General features: G+C 39.6%; 1 protein-coding gene across 3 annotated transcripts in view; it reads right to left on the bottom strand.

The window, feature by feature from the left end:
* LOC129776734 (homeobox protein aristaless) overlaps positions 1–26,558 on the bottom strand; it is a 292,574-nt gene that overhangs the window by 2,502 nt on the left and 263,514 nt on the right. For all 3 annotated transcript variants that reach the window (XM_055782554.1, XM_055782553.1, XM_055782555.1), the window contains one exon: positions 14–276. In XM_055782554.1, the coding sequence (XP_055638529.1) occupies positions 14–276 (263 nt within the window). The remainder of the gene's footprint in view (positions 1–13; positions 277–26,558) is intronic.

Below are 26,558 nucleotides of genomic sequence, written 5' to 3'. Positions count from 1 at the left end.
CAATGATACCCACCGATGAAACTGATTGAAGTAGGCTGAAGGAAGCACATGACCACCTCCGAGCGTTGGATAACGGAACGCGGCCAGGCTTGCAGCGTCGAAAGGTTTCCTCAGATTGAAGCCCAAATGCGTGAACGGGTTCGGAGGTAGCGAAGGCGCAACCACCGTTGCCGACGGAACTTGAGCTCCCGAAGCCAGGTACGGATTGTAAGGGTGTCCCTGCGGGCCCACTTTCTCCTGCTTGCGCCACTTTGCTCGACGGTTCTGGAACCATACCTGAAATGAATAGAAAAAATGTTCTCATGAAAAACATCGTCCCAAAGATGTCCAGATCAAGCGCCACATGTGTCACATATAATTTTGATGATAAATTAATCCATTCAATCTGATCGGTCGTTGATATTTCGGGTTCGGGGTCGGTTTCATTTCCAACCTTTCCAACCGCAACCCGAGACAGAGGTCGCTGGCGGCCCCTTTTAGGAAATTCAAATTACGTGGCGGGAACTAATTGAGTTTAAGAATGTTTACGGAGACGTCAATTTATGAATCAGATGGGACAATTTCATTCCAAAATAATTGCCGAATATCGCACGATCAAGGCTCTCAGGTGCAATTGCACTGTTTCCAAGAATCCCCGGTTTCGCACAGGCTTTTTTTTGTGTTGGCGCACAGTGCGATCGGGGCATATCATCGAGATCTTCGGCAGACATGCAACGCGCGGCGACGACGATCGACAAACCGAACCCACTAACAGGTGATTAGCGGATCGTCACAAAGGCAAGCCCCCCTAGGGCGTATTAGATTAACAAAAGCGCCATGCTGGGACCAAAACACATTATTTTAAACATTTTCCGTTGTTGTTGTCTTTCTTCGGCGTTTCGGGTTTTGCCTTCCTTTCCCCTAGTTCCACACACACACACACACACACACAATCGGCAATCGGTTTCCTTGACCTTCTGCGCGAGGAGGTTCGGCCCTCTAGAACGCGCGTTTATCCTGGAAATGAGGTCTGGCCTGCTGCCCGAGTGTGTGTTTGCGCAAGAGATACGACGAGATCCCAGGCAGGCGGGTGTCCGCAAAAGGAGAACAGAACCTATTAATACTCAATCAATTCCTAATTCCCGCTCTATTCTTTACGGTCGCTGGGCGATCAGCGCGAGACGTTGCTTTTTTGTGTGTCAGTGTGAAACTGGCGTTTGGAGGCGATCTGACGCAGAGAACCCCGAGGAGACTAACGGGTGGGAGGGCATCTGCTTGAGGATCGCACGGTTATAACCGAGGTAGATGTTGATTTTTATGTTTGTAATAACTTTAGTTACGGATGGTTAGGAAATCCCGTTCCTGGAGCCTGTGTGGGTAGAATGAATGGTTCACTCGTCGGAACATATGAGGTGAGAATTGTTGTTGGGTTAAGTTGAAATGCCAAACAGTGAATTGGATGAACGAGAACATGATATGTGTGATGATAACCGCTCAGCCAAGGGAGTAGCCAAGAATTCTGGTCCTCGAAAACTCTGTATTCTGTATTCATAACGAATGCAGTTCTCAAAACTCGACACTAAAACACTGAGTTCCAAGTATTAGGTTTTTCAGTTTTAGCAAATTTACATCTCCATCGGTCGCAAAGAAATCATTCTCTAATAAATAATCGACAAATTATACTATGCACCTTATACAGAACGGCAACAGAAAATCCGAACCGAATCGATTGTGTCAGGGTTGCCAACCATAATTTTCTTAAATCAGAAAGAATGAAAATAAAAATCAGGATTGCTCTCTGGATAGGATTGTCTGAAAAGTTCTGCCGATTCTTAGGGAAACAAAACCATAATATTTATGAGCAGACATTTTTATTTTTATTTATTTCTATAAAATTCATAATACCTAATTATGGTTCTCAAAGTATGTATTATTACCGCTATCTATGACGAATCTAATCACATAAATACATTTACCATTTGAATTTATGGAATGAGGTTGTTGATTTGATCGTTCGTGGCAGGCTGTTCCATAGCCTTATTGCTCGATGTTCGAAAGAAACTCTCAAAACATTTGTTTCACATCTTGGGAGTAACAAATTATGGGTTCGTGGAAGTGATGACGCAACGAAAAGGTTTTCCAAGGATTTTGGGCCATTTCTTAGTATTTTAAAAGTCATAGTGCACGTTCGGTAATCCAAATATTCACTGTACCTACAGTTCAGGATTGATTTTGAAAATTCTGGGATATGGTCAAATCTATTGAGTCCATACACAAATCTGGTAACTGAATTAAAAGTCAATTGCAATTTGCGAACATTTTCGCTCATTGATTTGGCATAAAGTACATCTCCATACACAAATAGTGGAATGATTAATACTCGAACAAGTTTCAATTTGATATGCTGAGGGGTAAATTGTTTGAGTGCCACCAAGGTCTGCATCGCATGGTACACTTTCTGACACACAGCATTAGTCTGAGCTTTCCAGTTTAGGCTACTGTCCATTAAGATGCCTAGATTTTTCACAACTTCCGAGTAACTTATGTTCTTAGTATCCATTTTGACAGACGGAGTTCCATGTACATCCTTGTGTCTTGATTTAAAAATTAAAGCTTGAGTCTTACAAGCATTGAGGATAAGTCCATTGTTATTGCTCCAAGAAATAATATTTTCATTATCAATGTTGACCATGTTTACAACGTTCGTTAAGTCATTCAGCTTACCTGATAGGTATAACTTGCAGTCATCGGCATACAGGTGAACCATGCAGTAGTTCATATGGTTAGGTAGGTCATTTATGAACATGGAAAATAATAGAGGGCCTAAAATCGACCCTTGAGGTACGCCACTTTCAACCTAGACAATATCAGATTTTGTACCGTTAAAGTTAACATATTGAGAGCGGTTCGACAAATAGCTTGATGCAGCATAAAACAGCGTGCAAGTTTTTTGTAAAGTAACAAATGATTTATAGAATCAAACGCTTTACAGAAATCATGCAGCACTAAAACAGTTAACATCTTTTTGTCTAGAGCGCGTCGAATATCGTTATCATTTTTTATAAAGACGGTTGTGGTGCTGCAATTTTTACCACCGCCTGATTGAAAGCGACAAAGTAGTTCATTCCTATATAAATATTCGTTCAACTGGTTTGAAAGAATCTTTTCAAAAAGTTTAAAGATGGCTGGCAGTATGCTAATTGGTCGGTACTCTGACTCGTTTACAGGATTATCAACCTTTCCAATCGGAACTACTCTAGCAATTTTCCACATGCTTGGGAAAGTTGATATCGTGACACAACAATTGAAAAGATCAGTAATGTACGGTAGCGTTACTGAGAAAGACATCTTTAATATTTTTAGTGAAATTTCATCATTTCCAATCGAGTTACATGAAGCACACGCAGTTTCAGTAAGAACCTCATCTGTGGTAATACCTGGGAAAGAAAAATTTGTAGTAAAACTATTTTCTAATGGAAACTCGGTGAAAATACGCGGTACGTTATGAGAGATAAAAAGTTATTCAAACTCGTTGCTAAAACGTCAATTCTAGCTGATCCAGTTGGAGTTCGTTTGAGGCTTTATATCGTGCCATAATTTATTTGCTGGAAGGTTTGCATTCAGTTGAGAAGTGAAAAACTCTCGTTGAGATAAACGAATATGACGGTTTGTTATATTTCTCAATCGAACAAAAGTGTTCCATTTTGTTTCATTTTCTTTGTCTTGCCTCCAACATTCATAAGATTCAGATCTGTTCTTAAACAATCTTCGAATTTGGGAATTGATCCACGGGGCACAAGGATCATGAATTAGTTTTTTCTTAATTGGTGCATGTCTCCTAATCACTGCTAGGAGTGAATCATTGAAAACAGCCAATTACGCAGCTCAAAAATTCTATCCAAGAATATGCTTGCTTTCTCGTCGAAAGCTGTTCAGAGCATTTTTCATGCTGCCCATAAAGTCGAAGCTCTTGCACTTAAGTTTTTGGCAGACTTATCTCACTTCTTAACTAGGCGAACCTAGCCAGAATTTTCACCTGCCCCCGGGCTTCTGAATGCCAAAGGGGGACTAGGCTCTGCGGAATGCACGTATCTGCATGCTCGTGCTGTTTCAGTCCTGACCGAGAAATTGTCGGACAATCGCGCAGGTGCTAAGGATGACCGACTTTTGGATGCCGGCCAATTCCTTCTCCATGTTCAACACCTTTAGCGCTTCCAGAAGTGTCTTCGGGACAATTCCAGTTCCAGAGAGAACGACTGGAACAATTCTTGGGACCTCCCTTAGCCCCCACAGTTCCTTGAGCTCCACAGCCAATGGTCGGTACTTGCAGATTTTGCGACCGTGGGTCTCCTCCAGATTCTGGTTCAGTGGAAAAGCGACATCGATGATGGTGACTTTGCGGTCGCTCTTGTCGTAAACCATTATATCTGGCCGGTTGTGGTGGATCGAGAGGTCGGTCAGAACAGTGCGATCCCAGTACAGCTTGAAACGGTCATTTTCCAGGACAGGTGCAGGCAGGTACCGGTAGTTTGGTACGTTGTCTTCCAGTAGAGCACATTGGAGCGCCAGTTGTCGATGAACAATACGGGCCACGTTGTTGTGGCGCTCGGTGTAGGCTGCGTTGGCCAAAACGGGACAGCCTCCCATAATGTGCTCTATGTTTTCACCTGGTTGATGGCACATCCGGCAAATGTCATCAACGTCTTGATGCCAGACGTACCGCCTGCAGTTTCTCGTCGGCATTATCCTGTCCTGGATGGCTATCATGTCGGCTTCTACTACTGAAGAGAGTTCACCACGCGTTAGCCACAGATTAGATGCGGCCTTGTCGACGTGTGGCCGATCCAGTTGATGGGGGTGGGCACCATGCACTGCCTTCTGCTTCCAAGCTGCAATCTTCTCCTCCACTGTCTGCAGATTGCAGTTGAGTTGGTACTCCGCTTGCGCCAAGTGCAGAGCGCTGTATCCTCTGTCGGCGGCGCAGACAGCCCGGTATAGCGCGTTTTGGTTGGCGCGTTCTGCGAAGTACTCGCGCAGTTGTCGTACCTGGGCAACACACAGTGCAGATATGTCGACTATTCCAAGTCCCCCTTCTTTGCGTGGCAGTGAAACTCTCTCCAGTGCCGATTGAGGATGGTGCATTCCGGCCTCTTTAAATGCTTTCCTCATCCTCCTCTCAAGGTCCTCTAGGTCAGTTTTGCTCCATTTGACTACACCAAAACTGAAGGTCAGCAGGATAACCGCGAATGTGTTGATCCCTGCTGACCTTCAGGACACAGTTCACTCGACTCAAGAACTTGTCTCGCAGCTCCGTCTTGATGTCGGAGTGGCGAATCCCGGTGAGCTGTCGGAATCCAAGATATTTATAGGATTCGCCACGAACCATGTCTCTTATGAACTCGCCGTCATAGACCTCGTAACCTCCGGATTCGGTAAGCTGCCTTTTTTTTTTTTTTTTTTTTTTTATTCTTTATTTTTGAGACTTTCAGCCTCCTGGGCTGGTTCGTCTCAGCTTGCACTTAAGTGAATTTTGTAAGGACTTGAACCTGTGATAATCTGAAGGTGCAACATCATTTGTATGGGAGCCCCTCTTAAGAGAGAGGGAAAGAAGTGTCAAACCACCATAAAAACATTTATTGCTTCCTAAAACCTCCACATGTCAAATTTGGTTCCGTTTGTTTGATTAGTTCTTAAATTATGCAGAAATGTATGCTTCATTTGTATGGCAGTAAGAACCCCGTGTCCCCTGAAACCTTCGCTTGACAAATTTGGTTTAATTTGCTTGATTAATTCTCGAGCAATGCAGAAATTTGAGTTTTATTTGTATGGTACCCCCCCGTAGAGAGGGAGTGGAGTATCTTACCACCATAGACACATTGATTGCACCCTAAAACCTCCACATGCCTAATTTGGTTTCATTTGCTCGTTTGATAAAATTGTTATTAACATGAAATTCAACTATTGCGAACTTGTTGGTGGTCCAGAAAAGAACCGTTGGGTTTGCGTGGTTCTGCAAAAGCAATGATGAAGTTTGATTAGTAGTGTATCAAAAATTATTCTTAAACTTTCAAACATCAATATAAAACTGAAAACATTCAGAAAGTTTTCCTAAAAGCGAATTTTGTGAAATAATAAAAGGAGTACCGGTAAGTTTCTTCGTTTTTTTTTTTCAAAAATTAGTGCTTCAATATGCAAAAATGTTTACAAATTTAATATTCAAAGTAATGCCCATCGCTAGTCACAACTTTTTCCCATCTTTCTAGCAATTCACGGATCCCTTTGCGGGAATAATCGGCCGGTTTGTCGACTAACCATGAATCGATCCCATTTTAGACTCCATCAAAAAGGTAGTAATCGGACGGAGCAATGTCTGGAGAATACGGCGGTGGGATAGGACCTCCCATTTCAGCATTTCCAAGTATGTTTCAACCGGTTTCGCGATATGCGGCGAGCATTATCGTGCTGCAAAATTACTTTCTGGTGTCTTTGCTATATTGTGGCCGTTTTTCCTTCAGTGCACGGCTCAAACGTATCAATTGTCGTCGGTAGAGGTCCACCGTAATGGTTTCAATCAGTTTTAGCAGCTCATAGTACACCACACCCAGCTGGTCCCACCAAATAGACAGCATAACCTTCTGGCTGTGAATATTCCGCGCGGCCGTCGATGTTGATGCATGGCCGGGATATCCATACGTTGCCCGACGTTTTGGATTGTTGTAATGGACTCACTTTTCATATCCAGTAACGATTCGATGCAAAAAACCCTTTCTTTTATGCCGTTGGAGCAGTTCCTCGCACATGAAAAAACAGCCTTCGACATCTCGTGGCGTCGATTCATTCGGCACTCAATGTCCTATCTTTCGGATCATTCCCATTGCTTTTAAACGATCGAATAATGTTTGTTGAGCTACTCCAAGTGTATCTGCAAGTTCTTGTTGCGTTTGTAACCAATCTTGATCGAGTAAAGCCTCCAATTCTTCATCTTCAAACTTTTTTGGCGGTCCGGAACGTTCTTCGTCTTCCAAGTCAAAATTACCGCTTTTAAACCGTGCAAACCACGTCTGACACGTTCGCTCAGTTTTAGCATGGTCACCATAAACTTCCACCAAAATGCGATGACTTTCCGCAGCTTTTTTCTTCATAAATATATTGAAGTAATGAAGTAACACTCCCCGCAAAAACACTCTCGTTGGTACGAAATTCGACATATTCGAAGTGGCAATAAACTATGTTGTTTACGCTTCAACTTTTTAACATACACTGAAAAAGACACACAATGACAATAGCTTTCCAACTAATGTCTGAAAATTTGATTCACTGGAACAATAATCAAGTTACGCCATCTGTTGTAAAACCGAAGAAACTTACCGGTACACCTAATATTAAGTTTACATTGCTTACATCCATGATTTAGAAAAAATGATCTAACCTTAGATTTAACTCGTCTCATCAAAGTCTGCACCGTAGTCTTTGTGCACTTTCCGGACGCTACAGACTAATTCTTCTTGAACTGTGACATAATTTTAGACACTACACCTTCCTTCTTGAACTTGGCCTTGACAATTGCCCAGTAACGTTCAATTGGCCGCAGCTGGGGACAATCAGGTGGGTTGAGGGCTTTTTCGACGAACATGATGTTGTTTTCCGAAAACCATTGTGGAGTTGATTCGGAATAATGTGTCGATGCCAATAGAAGCCAGAATAGAAGAGGAACCTCGTGCTTTCTATAAAGTGGAAGCAATCTCTTCTTCAAGCATTCTTCCACATAAATTTGAGCATTTATAGTCTCTTTTGTGAAAAAAAAATTGTGATAGGCTGTATCTAGGACACGACCGCAGTTTCCGAATGTATCAGTTGTATCAGTTGCTCGTTATTGACAGCTCTGTTCGGGAATGCACACAAATCGGCAATACATATATATAGGAAAATGAAAAAGCTTCCAATTTTCATTAATTCATTAAATTTCATTTTCATAAACTGGTTTTTTGGTGTACAAAGTATCAGAATTTGTTCACTGTGAAAATAGTTATTAACGTTAACCTTATTTCACAAAAACCTGACCTGTTTTCTGATTTGGCACCCTTCCTGAAAGACGTAGTTCTACGTCAAAAGTTGACGATCGCAGACCACACGTGCAAATGGCTTGCTAAATGAGCACTTTTTGACCGAATTGTTCCATTGCAACAGTCGTATCCACAAATGGTACACTCTCTCCAATTGATTTGGTATAACATTGAAGTCCCCGCAGCATTCTGGGATCCTCTTTGAAGTATGTTTCGTCATCCATGAGAATGCACTGGTTGGGATTGTTCAAAATACGCTCATATAGCTTTCGAGCTCGTGTTTTAGCGCGATCATGCTACTCCGGTGTTTTTTTTTGCTACTTTTTGCTTTTTATATGTCTTTAGACCATGTCTCTGTTTAATCCGCTTGAATCATTCCAATACTGGTTTTGAACTTCATTTCAGTTAAGAAACGTTTTTCAGATGAACAATTCTTACTGGTTTTCGGAGACGGTCCACGAAACGAGAAAATTTGGTTGCAGTCCATTGTGGTATACTGTTATTAACCTTAAAAGGAAGATTGTTTAACTGATGAACGATTTTTGAATTTGAGTAACTTTATATACAGAGGTACCTTAAGGATACCTGACTTTAGGTACAATCTAGGCATAACGCAATTATTTTTGAACCCAACGAGGTGTATTTGTGTTCTTGGGATTTCAATTCTACTTTGAAAGCTGTTCATGTTTTGATTGTGTGGCACGAATGACAATTTAAAAGTTTGTTACAAGATTAACAAAAAATTTATTTTAGTATCGCTACGTTTTGTATTAACCCACATGTCTCTAATGTTTTTTAACGGAACTCCCAAACATATATTTTTACCATAATGATGTATTTGGAAAAGTTGTTCGAAATTATAAACAAATTCAAAAAAAATTACGAAAATGACGGTAAAACACGACGAACATATTGGAAAGGCCTATTTACTATTACAAAGACAATAATTTAGAAATATTTTTTTAAATATCTCGAGAATGGCTGCATTTAGAAGGAGATTGATAATGAGCTTTTTTTTTAAATCACATCAGGATTCATCATTTGTGGCTAAAAATGATTGTTAACATACAAGAATTCGAAGTTTCAAAAATTCATAAAAATTCCACCAAGTACGTCAAAAATAATTTTACCATCTTGGACTTATTTTTTTGAATGTATTTTAGATAATCCAAAATGAAGGTTTTTTTTGTAAATAAAAAACCTAATACTATTTTTTTTCTCAGTGTATATTATTTTCACGTTTGAACATCGATACTCTATAACTCTTTCTTAGACACTATTTCAGTAGTGTTCGAGACGACACTAAGAAAAATTCGCGAATTTCGAGTACGAGAGGAGATTTATCCAAAAGAACGACAAAATTCTAAATTTCTGTAATTCCAACGCTGGAAAAAGGAGCTGATCGAGAACGAGATGAAAAAACGATGTTGTTGCTTTGAGATATTTATTGAGACTGATTGTAATTACATCTGTGTGGTGACCGGCTGATTTAAACAATAGACATGAAATATTTTGTTCTGATGGCATATCTGGCTTATGTATTTGACAACAACAAATTTATTTGCTATAAAATGTATTTTACAGGTAGGACTCATAGTTTTTAAGATATGAATTATCAAAGATCTCTCTTATTAAAATCGATACCCCCTTTTCAAAAGTTGATCCCAATAGCTGTGGAAGACTCATATTTCCTCCAGCCCAAACGGAATACAAACTTTCATTCGAATCATAAATATATGTTTTTAAAATTTGTATTTTAGGACGATTTCAAAAAGGGAGGTGTAACAGGATTCGTGAGAATGCAACATAATTTTCCCATCATCTTATCAGTTTCTTTTAAACATTCAACTTATCCTGTGTGTCCCGATAATTGCAGCCAGCCTCCATTATTCGCTTTCATCATGGAGTCCGAGCTTTTGTGAGCTAGATTCCACGGAAAGCCAGCCCCCGAGTAATGGTTCCCCACCCCGTGATCATTCTCAATCGCACATTCCCGATGGCATCCCACCAGCAGTGTACAGAAATGCAGTGCCTTGGCTAAGTGTTGACGATAACCAGCCGGGGATCGTTAGCTAGTTAACGCCAGCCACGACCATTTCCGAGGCGATCTTCCGTGGCAGTACCGCGGAACGAAACTGCCCGCGGGCTCCCTGTTCAATTAACACTCTTCCGCGTGGTGGTTGTTTTCTTGGGAAGAATAAAAAACAGATCTTCCCCGATGGGACGAGGGCGAGGGAAAATGATCACCTTCAACATTCGCTCGCCGCGCAAATATTCGCCCGGTGAAACGATCCAATTTACCCCATCCTGATTTATGGCCTGTAAATCATAAAAAAGCAAACATTACACGTTTTATTGAATTTGCACTCGCCCCGGATGGGCGCCCAACGGGTTCGCATTCTTTGTAGTTTATTTCACCCCCGCATCCGCGAACACGCACACACCCACTTTAATACATGCATACATACACACGTATGCACCGAGCGCGCGGATTATAAAATCGACATAAACATATTTTGCATTATTATGATAATTGGGAGCGTTCGGTAGAATGGTAGAATTGTAGACGCGAAACGAGAAACCCATATAAAGTAGTAAATGGTATCCCATCGCCTCGGGCTTTCGGTGCAACGTTTTGTTGGACTATAGTTTTCTTACCTTTTCATCGCCCTAATGGGACGCGTTAATGTGTTTTTTGTTTGCACTAGTGCAACAGTGCCGGGGGAATAATTAGCTGAGACAGTGAATGAATATGTGAGATACAATCTGCGGCCTCAATGAATCTCGATCAGTAATTGTGCAACTTTGTCTAGGTATTCGCGTCAACCTTAGTTTCGCTAAACATTTTGAAATGATTTCTTCAAACGAATTCATCTCAGGACGTTTCTAAGAGTCAGCGATTCTTTTCTAAGGGATAGAATTTATTAAATATTATCGAAAACTAAAATGAACCAGCCGTTCAAGATAGAAGGTATGAAATCATATTGTTATAAGCGTCGAAATAAGAATCGAAATTCACACAAATAATTAAAATCTCCTCTAATTCAATTCAATACTAAAATAATTTATTAACAGATCGTCATGTAACAGTATTTCAGAAATTTGAAGAACATATCGTAAAACATCCTAAAACAAAACATGTTCTTTTCTATTTTCTTACTAGCTGACCCGGCAAACTTCGTCCTGCCCAGAATTTATCTTTCGTTATCACAACCACGTTTTCTTACTAAGCGCACGTTCATGGGTCCAGTCCATTTTTTTACCATAAAATTTCAGAACTTCTACCAAAATTCGACATTATTATTATCAGATTATTTTCAGACACAATTCTCGTGCAAGATTCTTCATCCACTTGCAAATAACATGTTTCTCCGTTACATGGAATAAATGTTTGATACAGAGAATATGATGGAATAAAGACGGCCCTAAATCGGACAATTCATTCCTCGAGCTTTGCTCTTATCAACACATTCGGCGATCCATTTTTATTTATATACATAAAAGACGATATGGGAGTGCGTTTTATCACATTAAAAACCATTTCCAGTTTCGAACGTAGATCAATTTCGTTACCGCAAACATCAAACGGACTGACAACGCTTGTAATTGTAGAACACATGCGAATTGAATTTTTCGAATTTTCCCATTTTCCTTCAGTGTTTTCCGAAAATTTTCAACTGTCATGTTTGGTTGGAATATGTTTGGTTGGAATATGTGTATTATTTTAATGGGACCCCACCTCCATTCCAGAGGACGGAGGGGTGTCATACCATCATAGAAACATTTCTCGTACCCAAAAACCCTCACATCCGAAATTTGGCTCGATTGGCATGATTATTTCTCGAGTTATGCAGAAATTTGTGTTTCATTTTTATGGCAGCCCCCCTTTAGAGAGGGGGGAGGAGTGTCGAGCTACCATAGAAACGTTTATCGATCAAAACCGACAAATGCCTAATTTGGTTCCATTTGCTTGATTAGTTTCCGAGTTATACAGAAAGGGCCTAGCCGGCTAAAAGAGTAAAAAGTGCCCCCAAACCAAATCACCAGCTGTATGGCAAATATTGTATAGGATATTAAATAAGAAATTTCGGCGGATTATTTGAACCCCTATGTGGTTTGACGTAGGATCTAAAGTGAAAAACGTACTTTTTCGTTTATTTCACGCCATCCTCAAAAGCTTCGAGATAAAAATTTGAAAAAAATACTGAATGTACATCTTGCTACGGTGTATCAAGAAAAATTATCAAAAAAATTTTTTATCAAAAATTGAAGTACTAAAAAAATATTGAAATTTTGAAAAAAAAAATTCGGGATTTATAGATTCAGTACTACTCTAATTTATATTTAAATGTATTCCTACGGCTTCTCTAGATATGTGTGATTTTTTTTCAGTGTTGCGCGGTACAAAAAAATATTTTTTTATATTTCCAAAGGGTCTGACTGGGTAAGGGAGTAAAAAGTGCCCTCAAACCAAATCACCAGCTGTATGGAAATTATTGTATGGAGTACTAAATAAAACATTTTGGCAGTAGTACCATATATATGGCTGTCAAAAATGTCCTGCGGTATTTCCGCGAGGTGTCGTTGTAAGCGCGTAGTTCTAGTTGTATTCATTGTATCGAGTCATACTATAGCTTGTTGGAAAGGTATTTTTGCGCGCTATAATATAGTCCTTGACAGTGTTTTGTTTGATTAAGTCGTTCGTGAGTTATAGTGTCGCGAATATGGAGCAAAATAAAGAGAAAATCCGACATATTTTACAGTACTACTATGACAAAGGCAAAAATGCATCTCAAGCTGCCAATAAAATTTGTGCAGTTTACGGACCCGATACAGTTTTCATTTCCACCGCACAACGATGGTTTCAACGTTTTCGTTCTGGTGTAGTGTAGATGCGCCACTCTTCGGAAGGCCTGTCGTCGAAAATTGCGACAAAATCGCTGAATTAGCCGAGAAAGACCGGCATAGTAGCAGCCGTAGCATCGGCCAAGAGCTGGGGATAAGTCATCAAACCGTTATTAACCATTTGAAGAAGCTAGGATTCACAAAGAAGCTCGATGTATGGGTGCCACACACGTTGACGCAAAAAAACATCTTTGACCGTATCGACGCATGTAAATCGCAGCTGAATCGCAACAAAATCGACCCGTTTCTGAAGCGGATGGTGACTGGCGATGAAAAGTGGGTCACTTACGACAACGTGAAGCGCAAACGGTCGTGGTCGAAGCCCGCTGAAGCGGCTCAGACGGTGGCCAAGCCCTCATTAACGGCCAGGAAGGTTCTGCTGTGTGTTTGGTGGGATTGTCAAGGAATAATCTATTATGAGCTGCTTCCCTATGGTCAAACGCTCAATTCGGACCTGTACTGCCAACAACTGGACCGCTTGAAGGTAGCACTCATGAAGAAGAGGCCATTATGATAAACAGAGGCCGCATTGTCTTCCATCAGGACAACGCCAGGCCACACACTTCTTTGGTGACGCGCCAGAAGCTCCGGGAGCTCGGATGGGAGGTTCTTTTGCATCCGCCATATAGTCCGGACCTTGCACCAAGTGACTACCACCTGTTTTTGTCCATGGCGAACGAGCTAGGTAGTCAGAAGTTAGCCACAAAAGAGGCCTGTGAAAATTGGCTATCCGAGTTTTTTGCCAATAAGGAAGCGAGCTTCTATAACAGGGGTATTATGAAGTTGGCATCTCGTTGGGAACAAGTCATCGAACAAAACGGCGCATATTTGACTTAAAACAGATGATTGTAACTAAATTTATGAACAAATGAAAATTAAAAAAAAATACCGCAGGACTTTTTTGAAGCCTAATATCTTCAAATAATTTGTTCATCAAAAAATGTAATTATAAAAAAAAATTAAATATGCGGTGGAAATTTTTTTTATTCAATTTTGAAAGAAATATTACTTTGAGACCCACTTTTGCTCTAATATTTATTTAGAAAAATACGGGTTTAATGTTTTGTGATAACGAACAAAATTACCACTTTCATGAAAATCTGAGAACCACTGTATCGGTTTGGCATGAAATGGATGTATATTAGGGTGCCAATGAATGTATGGGAAAAAAACGACCCTAGAATTTCAAAAAGTTACCCTATACAATATGTTCACCATCTCGAAAAAAACACCATATGCCAAATTTCAGCTCAATCGGACTTAAGGGAGAGTGGCGCAAAGCGGTCAAAGTTTGAGTTTTTGGAGAATCGAATAATCACCCAAGGGGGGAGTGAAGGAAATCGGGGTTTTCGAAAAAAATTTGTTGATGCCAAATGTCTTAAAATGGCATGAAACGTCGAGATCTAGTGTCATCTCCATTAAAATGCCAATAAAAATAGCTATCTCGATTTTTCATTCGGAACTTGCTACAAAATGTTGATTTGCACAATAATATACCCTATGCAAAATATTAGCTCATTCGGACTTCATTTACTGGTATCACAAACGTTAAAATTTGAGTTTTTAAAAACCGAAAAATTAGCGAAAATCGGGGTTCTTAAAAAAAATGAAGCCAAATGTCTTGAAATTGCATGACACGTTGAGATTTAGTTATTTTTTTTTTCAAAAATCAATTTTTCAGACGGAAAAACGACCAAGTTTTTTTGAGATAACTGTAAATCTCGACGAGTAATGCAATTTTAAAACATTTGGCATCCAAATTTTTTTTTCAAAACCTTGATTTTCGGTGATTTTTGGGTTTTAAAAAAAAACTCAAGTTTTAACGTTTGTGATACCAGTAAATGAAGTTCGAATGAGCTAATATTTTGCATAGGGTAATTATTGTGCAAATCCACATTTAATTTCAAACGGAACATGATTAAAAATGCTGATTCCCACGAAAAACTATCCTTTGCAAAATATTAGCTCAATCGGACTTGAAGGAGAGTGGTGCAAAGCGGTCAAAGTTTGAGTTTCTTGAAAATCGAAAAAAACACACAAGGGAACCGGAGTTTTCAAAAAAAAAAAATGATGCCAAATGTCTTCAAATTGCATGAAACGTCGACTCTCGTTTTTTGCGGAATACGAGGCAAACCGTATGTTTTAGGGTGCCAAAGAAAATAGTTATCTAGATTTTTCGTATGGAACTTCGTGCGAAATAGTGATTTACACGATGAAATACACAATGAAAAAAATTAGCTTCATTTACTAGAGTCACAGACGTTAAAATTTGAATTTTTTGAAAACCGAAAATCACCGGGAATCGGGGTTTTAAAAAATTGTTTCCGTGATTATTGATTGTATTTTTTGTTTTTTTTAGTTTACATGGTCTCGGGACCATGGCCGCTATATATTTTTTTAAATTTTTTTTCTTGAAACCTGAGGTTTTTTTACATAACATATTCAAAAACCAGAGAAGCGTTATTTTTTGTTCTTGAGTTATGATTTTTCAAATTTTACATGTTTTCAGTTTTCGTCCGATCTTCTTGAGTGATATAGTACAAATAATATTTCAATCAAATCATTATTTTTAGAAACATAACGGTTTTTTTTATCCCTTTTGTTTATTTTAGGCTCATTAGCATTTTAGCTGTAACAGAGCCGAATTTCAATCGTGTACATGTCACATGTTTATCATATCTATAATTAGCACATTACACAGTTGCCATGTTTTCGGCGTTAGAGTATCCCTTCTATACCATTGTATATGGTACACATTTACACAGTTGCCATATAGGCGTAAGAGTTTTCGTTCTGTTCTTCCATTATCTAGTTAGACCAGACAGCGGAGACAGTTGATTGATCATTGTTGAGTTATTTATAGAACAGCAGCCCGATGTGTCTTGCAGAGCAGAGCAGTTGTATGGATGAATCGATCTTATTATGCAACCCGTTTATAGGGAGCACAGAGAGCAATTCTCTCGGTGTGAAAAAAAAATTACGCTCTTTACTTTTTTTTACAGCAAGGTATTGAAATCTTTCTTATTTCTTATTTTTATTGAACGCCCGTTAGTTCGCTGAGGTATGCTTCATTGGAACATGATATCAATTCTTTCTCAGTGCATCTTCCGCTTGGATCGATATGTACATCGGAGGTTGTAGCCTTGCTTTGTTCAGCAACCTGTCCGCCTCAATGTTACCCCTACTACCCGCATGTCCAGGAGTCCAACAATATTACACAGATCCTTTTCGAGTCGTGGTTTCTACTTCTAGAATCCGAGGGAACTTAAATATACCACTTTCTAATGCTTAAGGGCAAGGAGTTGAGCAGCAAGAAGTAGTGAAAGCGATAGACAATACTTCGAATGACATGCGCGTATCTTTCCATCGATCCAATGATACCACGAACGGTGTTTTGTATTTTATTTTGCTTCAGTTCGTATGGTAAAACTTTCTAGTCCTACTCACCGCACAGCTTCATTGACAAGTCTCGCAACATCATTCCTTTGTCACACAATGTCTCAATAAACACCTACCAAGAGATGGAGGGTATAATCATTCTCTGGTATGCCAGAGAATCGGAATTCCACCGAAATGACTCACTTCCACTCGCAAGGTCTCACGAAGCGAACAAATTACATCCCAACGGAACGGAAATAAAACCCAGGCTAATAAAACGTAGGTGGCGCTATTATCGATGATTAATTACACGGCTAATCTAATAATGGAGGGGTTCAACATTTGTTTTCACCGGATTCGAGAAAGACGGACAGAGGTAACACAAAGTGCGAGGGCCTCAGATTTGGGCGTCTCTGATTCATCAGCAGCAGCAGCCGGTGCGGATCAACCAAGGCGACCCAGGTCGTAAAACATCTGATCTTCTCATTCTCTTTCTTTTTGGACCCTATTCCCAATGTTCTTACCGACGCACCAAGGTTCAACATCAACAACAGCTGACGAGTGAAGAAATATCCACTCGATATCAGTTTGCTGAGAACGACTTCGACAAATGCAACACCTTGCGGTCGGTTTATTCTGAGATTCATTTAGACCTCACCTATTCTGAGTTATTCAACGACTGCCATTGCTGACCATCACCACTGACACTGACTACATGATTTATGCGAACGCAGTTGCGCTCACAAGCGCAAATCACGCGGGTGGCAAAACATGTTCACAGAAGCACATGACAAACAGCATCACGAATGCAGAATGGGATTTGAAAACCGACGTAAAACATTTTGACAGTTGGTGTTACGGTACGGTTCATTTCTTATGCTTCGCTTCCTGATGGAACCACAAGTCTGCCAGGCCGTACCTGGGAACTCACCCCGAAGGCATCCAGCTGGGCGAACAATCGTGAAATCAATCTCCGATACCAGAGCAAATATTTGCCTACGGAATTATACGCTGGAATGCAGCTCCTTTCTCTGCCGGAGATGGTAATAGATCTCCTCCATTCACGGTGTCTGTCAAAAGTGGAACGAACATGAGAAGTGGGAAAGGGGGACCAGCGCTGGAATGACAAGCCATAAAATAGTGAGAAGAAATTAAAATTTTCGTAGATCATCAAGCTAAACGATTATGGATGATCACCGTGTCGTTTGGGATACCACAGTTTACGGGACCGGGCCGCGTGAGGCGCCCCAAGAGATTCGGATAAAAACAAAGGTCTGCAATGGTACCTAATGGTAATACGAGTGTGGCGGGACCACCCACTGGGGGCTGCGCGAGCGGCGCAGATTGGATGTAATCAAAGGTGAAACAATCTCTCCACCGTGTTGTGTTGTGTGCTCTGGCTGACTCGTTCGAAGCCCATCGTGGTGTTTGTTTTATTTTGGGTGGGAGACTCGTTTCCACGCTCGAGAGAAGGTTTTGCTATTTATACGAGGAGTTAATGATAATGACACCGGCTGATTGGGTTAAATATGAGAGATGGGTGCTGACAGATTGATATTTACGAGTCTGCGTCTGTGTGTATCCTCGGTTAGATCTGGACTGGCCGGGTAGTAAAGCGAATGTAACCGATAGATTTGATGATTATATTTTATATAAATTTTGTATATTTGCATTCAACATTTCAATCGATTTCACATTCACACAAATAAATTTGAGTGACTTTTTCGTCATTATTCTAACCTAACGCTAACTTTTATACTGTTCTAAAAATGAAACTCTACCTGTGAATGGCGGATCTCAATAGTAGCATACCCAGCTCAATTCCGGGTAATGAGAGGGCTGACTCATTAGCAAAGGTGGGTGCGATTGAAGGCGACATTTATCAGCGTCAAATCGCCTTCAATGAATTTTGTTCTTTAGTTCGTAAAAATACCATCGCTAACTGGCAACGTAAGTGGAACGAGAATGAACTAGGTCAGTGGTTCCACTCAATTATCCCTAAGGTTAGCCTCAAACCATGGTTCAAAAGTCTGGAATTGAGTCGGGACCTTCTTCGCACCTTCTCCCGACTTATGACAAATCACTGTTCGTTCCCGTTTCAATCTTGCCAGCAGCAATCTCTGCGTTTGTGGCCAAGGTTATCACGACATCGAACACGTTGTATCTAGGAGTATATTGTTGCCAGATCGAATTTAGAAAACTCTCTTCGGGCTAGAGGAAGGCAGCCCAAAGTGCCGGTGAGATATGTGTTGGCTAGGTTAGACCTTGACTACATGTCCCAAATATATGTCTTCCTAAAAGTTATCGATCTTCGAGTCTGATTGTCCTTATATCCTTATATTCTCCTTTTCCTTTTCCTTCGTGAGAAATCAAATCCCTTCTTACTAACAATAGAATAAGGTGAAATGTAAATACATATTAGATATAAGATAGGCTTAAGAATTGAGTGTGATGAATGTGAGTGTGAACATTGTCAACATATCCTTATATCCCTTCCTTTTCCTGAAGAAAATATGTCACCCTTCTAAACTTGAGTAGACCACGAGTAATCGGTTTTCTACATCACTAACATTAGAATGAAGGAAAAATGTTTATATATACAGGGTGGGCCATTTAAAGTGGAAGCATCTGGCAACCCCATAACTTTTGACAGAGATGTCAGATTAACAAATGTCATACCGCGTTGGAAGCGTCATTTCAGTACAATTTTAACCATGGAACAATACACACCTAAACAACGCGCTGAAATTGTTCAGCTGTACATTCAAAAAAACTTCTCAATTGTGTTAACTAAACGTGCGTGGAAAAATAAAAATAAAGTTAAAACATCGCCTGGAGACAACACTATACGTCGATTATATGCCAAATTTATATCGTCTGGTAGTGTTGGTAATGCCAGTCATCTGTCCAGACAACGACCAAGACGTTTCGACGAGAATATTGATGCCGTTCGAGCCAGTGTTGCAGAGACTCCATCGACATCAGGTCGCCATCGTTCGCAAGAGTTAGGCATCGCTCGAACCACTCTCCGACGCATAATTCGTGTTGATTTGAAAATGTTTCCGTATAAAATTCAAATGGCTCAACAACTTAACCCATCTGACTTACCACGTCAACTTGATTTTGCGAAATGGACCATCGAAATGGCCAAAAATGAACGTGGCTTTTGGCAAAAAATCATAATGTCTGATGAGGCGCAATTCAACTTGAATGGAGGAGTGAATAAACAAAATTGTCGGTTTTATGCTACTGAAAACCCTCAATTCATCGAAACGCAACCTCTTTACGACCAAAAAGTTACTGTGTGGTGTGGCATTTATGCCGATAAAGTCATCGGCCCGTACTTCTTTGAAAACGAAAATGGAGCAACGGTAACCGTTAATGGGGAGCGTTATCGGACAATGATAACCGATTTTTTATTGCCATTTGTTCGTGAAAATGAATTGGACAATTACTGGTTCCAACAGGACGGCGCTACATGCCATACAGCGGCTGCCACGACCAAATTATTGCGCGAAATGTTCCCCGGAAGATTAATATCGAAAAACGGCGATTATGACTGGCCACCGAGATCACCTGATTTGACGCCTCCTGACTTTTTTTTATGGGGATATTTAAAATCCAAGGTATACACTGGTAAACCAAGGACCCTGGCTGCGCTGAAAGACAATATTCGACAAGAAATTGCTGCCATATCGGCCGAAACATTGGGCAAAGCGATGGAAAATGCCGAAAAAAGGGCACATTTTGCGGTTAAGACCAGAGGCGGTCATTTACGAGATATCATAATCAAAAAGTAGTTAGAACAAATCTCCTTGGACCAAAATAAATGAATTTCAAAAAAAAAAATATTTAAAATTCCACTTCCTTACTTTGCTATTGCAAAAACAAATCCCCACCCTGTACTTGTAACAATACAGTGAGGAGTTTGGCTCCTTTAAACTTATGTAACTGAGCCTGTAAAAATAAACGATTAAAAAAAAAGATAGTAGCATGTCCAAAAAAGAACCTGAAACTATTGACAACCAGAGCAGTGGGCCCCAAAGCCTCTAAGGAGGATGGTCTTAAAACTTACGTCGCCCAGCGCGATTCGGTCGAGTTTCTTGCGGGCCTGAATTCTACTGTTGGTGCACTAGACAAATAAGCGGGGACGATGATAATGAATTCGGGTTCGATTCAGGACTACTTTTCTGTCGAATCCAAATGCCATCAACCGTCTGCTGATTAGAAAAGTTATAAAAATAATTTTTCAGTGAATTATACAGTGTTGCCAATCCAATGATAATAAAAAATGAAACTCACCGAACGTACTTGCTCTATATACCAGGGGTGGCCAAACTTTTGGTCGTTGCGGGCGACTAATAGTTCAAATATCACGTTGCTGTCTACCAACGTTGACTGTATCAGCGAATTATTAGAAGATGAATTTAATGTCGAAACCTTACTATTAAATATCGGAGAATGTTCGAATGAAATTAAAAAAAAAATACAGTCATGTAGAGTATTATATTAGTCAAGGTATGAGAACTATCGGAAATAATATGGCGTTGTTGGTACGATTGAAGATTGAATTTAAAAAAAAAAGGGGGAAATAGTCCCTTCTTCATCGATATAATGTCGATCGCAATAGAAAAAAAATATACGTATTTCCGTTTCAATTACATTCTTACGAAAATATAGAATTACTTCCTTTGGTACCGTCAACCGGGGACAAATTGATCACGATTTTTAGAAAAGTGTAAATATTTCTGATTTGTTTTTTGTTCAATTTATACCGAATTATTTTTAAAACCAGTACTGGTGCAAAACTCACAGAACGTTATGCAATGCTTTGTTGAAGAATTTCCTTGAACATTAGTTTGGAGAAGGATTAGCAGAAATTTTCAAAACATAGCTTTGGGGTGAGATTGATCAATTTATTTTTTCATTATTTTCTAGTGTCATATGCGCGAAAATGTATAAAACTTCTCTGACCGTTTATTCAATTTAATATAGTTCAAGGGATTTGAGGATAAAGAATCTGTTTTAACCCACCCAAAAATGTCGTCGTACTTTTCTGGTATCTCGACCTAATTTTGGATGCTGGTCATCCGGAGTTCATACGGGTTATCTTAATGTGTGTCCTAATGTAACTCTTGAAATGATCACCAATGAGCTAGTTTTGACAAATCATGAAGTTCGATATGTCGCATGATAGGATTTGGTTCCGGTCATAAAGTGATCTCTTCCCTAGGAAATCTGATCCGGAACAAATCCGGTTTATGTCTATGAGGTTATAAAGACTTGAATTCATCATAAATAAGCTTTTTCTCGAGAATCATGAAGTTCGATGCCTCCAATAATGGGTTTTGTGTAGTTATGGATTCTGTAAGTTATGTTCCGGTCATATGTCCCGAAAAATCTTATTTCCTAACAATATAAGACAACTATTGAGTGTTTTGGTCGAAAAATTATTCAAGATTACCTTAGCATGGGTTCCCTCTCATTGCTCGATTCCGGGGAATGAGAAAGCGGACTCGCTAGCTAAGGTGGGCGCTTTAGAAGGCACACTTTTTGAAAGGCAAATTGCTTATAATGAATCTTTCCACATTCCTCGTCAGTATACGCTCGTAAGTTGGCAGCGCATGTGGAGTGATGATGAGTTCGGTCGTTGGTTACACACGATTATCCCTAAGGTCTCGACGAGTGCATGGTTCAAGGGATTGAATGTAGGTCGTGATTTCATTCGCGTGATATCTCGGCTTATGTCAAATCACTACAACCTCAACGCGCATCTCTATCGCATTGGGCTCGCAGCAAACAATCTTTGTGATTGTGGCGATGGCTACCACGACATCGAGCATGTTGTCTGGTCGTGTATATGTCCCGAAAAAGTGGACCGATTCCGATAAAACTTTAAAAGATTCTTCTAAATGAAACTTGTAGCGTCTAATTCGGTTCAACCGTTTCCGAGAAAACTGGGGCGCAACATTGGTCGTCTGATTAAGAGAAAAAAATTGGTTTTTCGTCGTGCTGTTTTGTAAAATTGATTTTTCATTTGTCTCACTTGTGTTAGTAGTAATTGTTATTACAGGTCGGACTCGATTATCCGGAGTATTGATTTTTTTTCACTCCGGATAAACGAATCCTCCGGAGTTTCGAGTCAAAAAAAAATCTCTCGGTAAACGTATTATAATTATGATTCGCACTTATTTATTAAACGGTTTGATCTAGGTTGACCCGTTCGTATGTTTGTGACTTTGTAACTTTGTAACTTTGTAACTTTGGTTGAAGTGCTGTGCCACATTAATAAAAATTTAACCCCCTTCCTGTAGACCGATTGATCTGAAGTTTTGAACACATCTTTATCTCTGGTGCCATTATAAAACTGCTACAAATTGACGGATTACATATGTTCTCATATATATCAATATGGGTTTTCCCAAAACCCCATCAATCGAATGAAAGGGCTTGACCAGTAGAACACAGTTATTTATGAAAAATGTAAATTCAAGATGGCGGCCGCTACAAAATGGCGAATTACATATTTTCTCAGAACCCCATCAATATGCATATCAAATGAATGGGATTGACTAGTAGAACACAGTTATTTTTGAAAAATGCAAAACCAAAATGGCCACCGCCACAAAATGGCGCCATATATTTTTTGCCTATCCTCTTCAATATGGGTATCAAAAGGAAGTTCTCGACTAGTAGAACATGGCAGATCATGAAAAATCCAATTCGAAGATGGCCGCAGTCCCCGAACAACTAGTTACTTTTTAAAAGTTTTCATTTAGCTTGACCTGTTTGTATATATGTTTGAATTTTTTGTAGGGTTGTCCCATTTTAATAGAAAATTGAACCCGCTCCTGTTGACTGATTGATCTGAAATTTGGAAGACACATTTAATTCTACTGTCATTATCAAACTACGTATTCCATGATCTTGAAAAACTCAATTTGGCTATCACTAAAAAATGGCTGAATGACTTGACATGAAGAACACGAAATATAATAAACAACATAAATTCAAAAAGGTCGCCGCCACTGAATGGTTGACTTTGTATTTTTTTTGCAATTCCCTCAATATCGATATCAAAAGAAATGATTTGACTAATAGAATACAGTACTTCATGAAAATATTCCGAAGAAAATTAGGTAAGAAATAAACGTTGGATTTCCATTATCCACAGTTAGTTTTTTTCATTATATACCCCACAATTTTATGTTAGTCTCATCATTGCCCTAGATCAATGAAGGAACGGACGTGATAACTACTAACTGCTGCTTGCTGAATTATTTTCTAGCTCTTAGTACAGGGTTTTCCAACTTTAAATTCCGAAAGTAAATTGAAATAAAACACACTTAGAATTCGAATTTCGATGAAACTTTTATTTCACATTAAAGTTTGGTTTATGCCATTATGTGTGAAATACAACATCATTCAAATGTCCACCTAGGGCTTCCTCGCACACCTTTTTTTTCCCAAAATATATATTTTTATCAAGGCTCATATGGCGTTAGCCTCACGGGGCCGGAAGTCCAATACTTTGACAATTTTTCTTATTATCTATGTTAGTAATATGTAACCGATTACTCGCGGTTGGCTCGAGGTTAGTATTACAAGTGTTTTCGTAATTGGGATGTTGTTGTCTCCAATGCTCTGTACGTGTGCCCGACACGGGATACTTCCTATTGGGATGCAGCTGACCATTAATCAGCAACGCCCCCCCTAGTCTGTAACCCATATCTAGCGTGGTGCATCTTTCTCGACTCGAGGAATCCAGGATAGAATGGTCACTAGCCGGCGCAATCATCAGTTCGTGTAGAGTTGTCATGAGCGTTACAACCTTGATCCACCTTGATCCGGAACAGATAACTTTGGATGACTTTTCGGCACATATGGGGCATTATCTCGGTCATAACTTCACGAATGTTGTCTTTCAAATGTTCAAGATTTTGCGGAGAGTTGGCATAGACACGGTCTTTCGCATAACCCCACAAAAAAAAAGTCTAGCGGGTTCAAATCGCATGATCTGGACGGCCAATTGGCATCACCAAAACGCGAAATTATGCATCCTTCAAATTTCGTTCGCAATATGGCCATGTTCGGTCGTGTTGTGTGGCACGTGGCGCCGTCTTGCTGAAACCACATGTCATCCGTATCCATATCTTCAATTTGTGGCAAAAAAAATCGGTTAATATGCGGCCATAGCGCTCACCATTCACAGTTACCGTCTCGTCGTCCTCATTTTCAAAGAAATACGGCCCGATGACTCCACCAGACCATAATGCGCACCAAACAGTGGCTTTTGCGGATGCAAAGTCCTCTCAACAATCACGTGTGGATTTTCTGAGCCCCATATATGGAAATTTTGGGTGTTCACATAGCCACCGAGCTCGAAATGTGCCTCATCGCTGAAGAAAATTTGATGCGAAAATTCAGCATTTTGCTGCTGTTGTTCGTTCACCCAATCGACGTATGCCCGACGCATTCCATGGTCACCACGCTCTAATTTTTTTACCAGTTGGACTTTATATGGATGTAGGTGCAAGTCCAAATGCAAAATTCGCCACAATGATGTGTTTGACAAGCCCTATTGCTGAGCACGCCGTGGAATCGAAACATTCGGGTCATCCTCCACACTGGCAGCAACAGCAGCAATATTTTCGGCCGAACGCACATTACGATGATGTACAGGTTTCACAATATCCGCTACGGATCCAGTTTGTTTGAATTTACGCACTACATTAGCAATTGTGTGCTCTGTAGGCCGTCCATGACGACCAAAATCCGTCCGTAATGCTCGAAAAACATTTGCCGGTTTTTCATCATTTTTATAGTATAATTTAACAAAATTAACACGTTGTGCGATGCTAAAACGATCCATATTGTAAAATGGCAGACATTCAACTAATGATATGACGCTTTGGTTGACAGCTATTGCAAACGGTTGTCAGCGCAGGGCTGTATACTTTCGGAAGCCCGAAATGGAAAACCCTGTACTTCATATGAAATTGACATTATTTTGCAAAGGAGTGAGAGTTTTCCATCTGGTTCTATAGTTACGAAACACTGGAATTATAGTTTTTTTCTCAGTGTTTCGCGCCTGAACACAACAATAAAGTTCAAATGGCCAGTCTTTTAAATGAAGATAATTATTATATTCTTAACTATATACTTCAATTCAACCGACTTCTTTCATATCTTTGGAAACTCAGAAAAAAATGAGTGGTTTTATAGTTACGAAACACAGTGTATTACACCACATTATAAAATGAAGCTGGAAAATGTTTTCTAAGAGTAAGAATGAGAGCATGAACGTGAACCTATATCATTTGTGGTCTAGGCCGTGTATGTGGCAAAATATACGAAAACCTTTAACGCGTGCTAATTTGCAATATGCCTCTTGCTCGCTCGCTCATATTGCTCTCATATTGCTATGGCATATATATATTATGCAAATGCTGTACCAGTACGGGAGAGTAGCACATTTTTTTGTTATTTTAAGCTCATTTAGTGCTCATTTATGCTAAAAATTTATTGTGATTTTTTTTTTTTATTTTTTATTAGAGATTTATCAGAGGAATATCATAGCAAGGTCGAAGAAAAGGCATGGATGGAACAGCATGCCTCGATATCGGCGATACCAAAATCGTTAACATCACAAGAATATGAGTGCTTTATAGATTTGACATCGGATTCCAACGTGAGAAAAAGATTCAAATGCAAGAAATCATTGGAAGGGTTTTGGTGTCAGCAAAAAAATGAATTTCGAATTTTGTCCGTCAAAGCGAAACTAATCCTTTTACCATTTTCAACGAAATATATTTATTTAACTGAAATAAAGTGCATATTTTACTCGTAGAATGAAAACACAATAATCGAGAAGTAGATTTACTTTTATTACTACAGTTAACTCTCTCTAACTCGATATCCAAGGAGACTATCGAGTTAGGGAGGTATCATCGAGGTGCAGAACATTTCTTTAAATTTTTTGTCATAAATGTCATAAATTGCAAATATATTATATTAGAGTAAGTGTCCCAATTATGGTATGAATTTGAATTATTGATTCATCCCTTCAAAACACCTTTCTTACATGAAATTTTTTCCAGAACCTCTTAGGAGTTGATAGACGGTTATATTCGACGAAAAAAATCCTTCTACGCATATGTTCGAATTTCAACGATGACAGAAACATAGAACTTTTTTTTTTTTGTTTCGGACTCTGTTGCCTCAAACTGGTTC

Source organism: Toxorhynchites rutilus, chromosome 3 (assembly GCF_029784135.1).
Source record: "Toxorhynchites rutilus septentrionalis strain SRP chromosome 3, ASM2978413v1, whole genome shotgun sequence".
Taxonomy (NCBI): Eukaryota; Metazoa; Arthropoda; class Insecta; order Diptera; family Culicidae; genus Toxorhynchites; species Toxorhynchites rutilus.
This window is presented reverse-complemented; position numbering and strand designations above follow the sequence as displayed.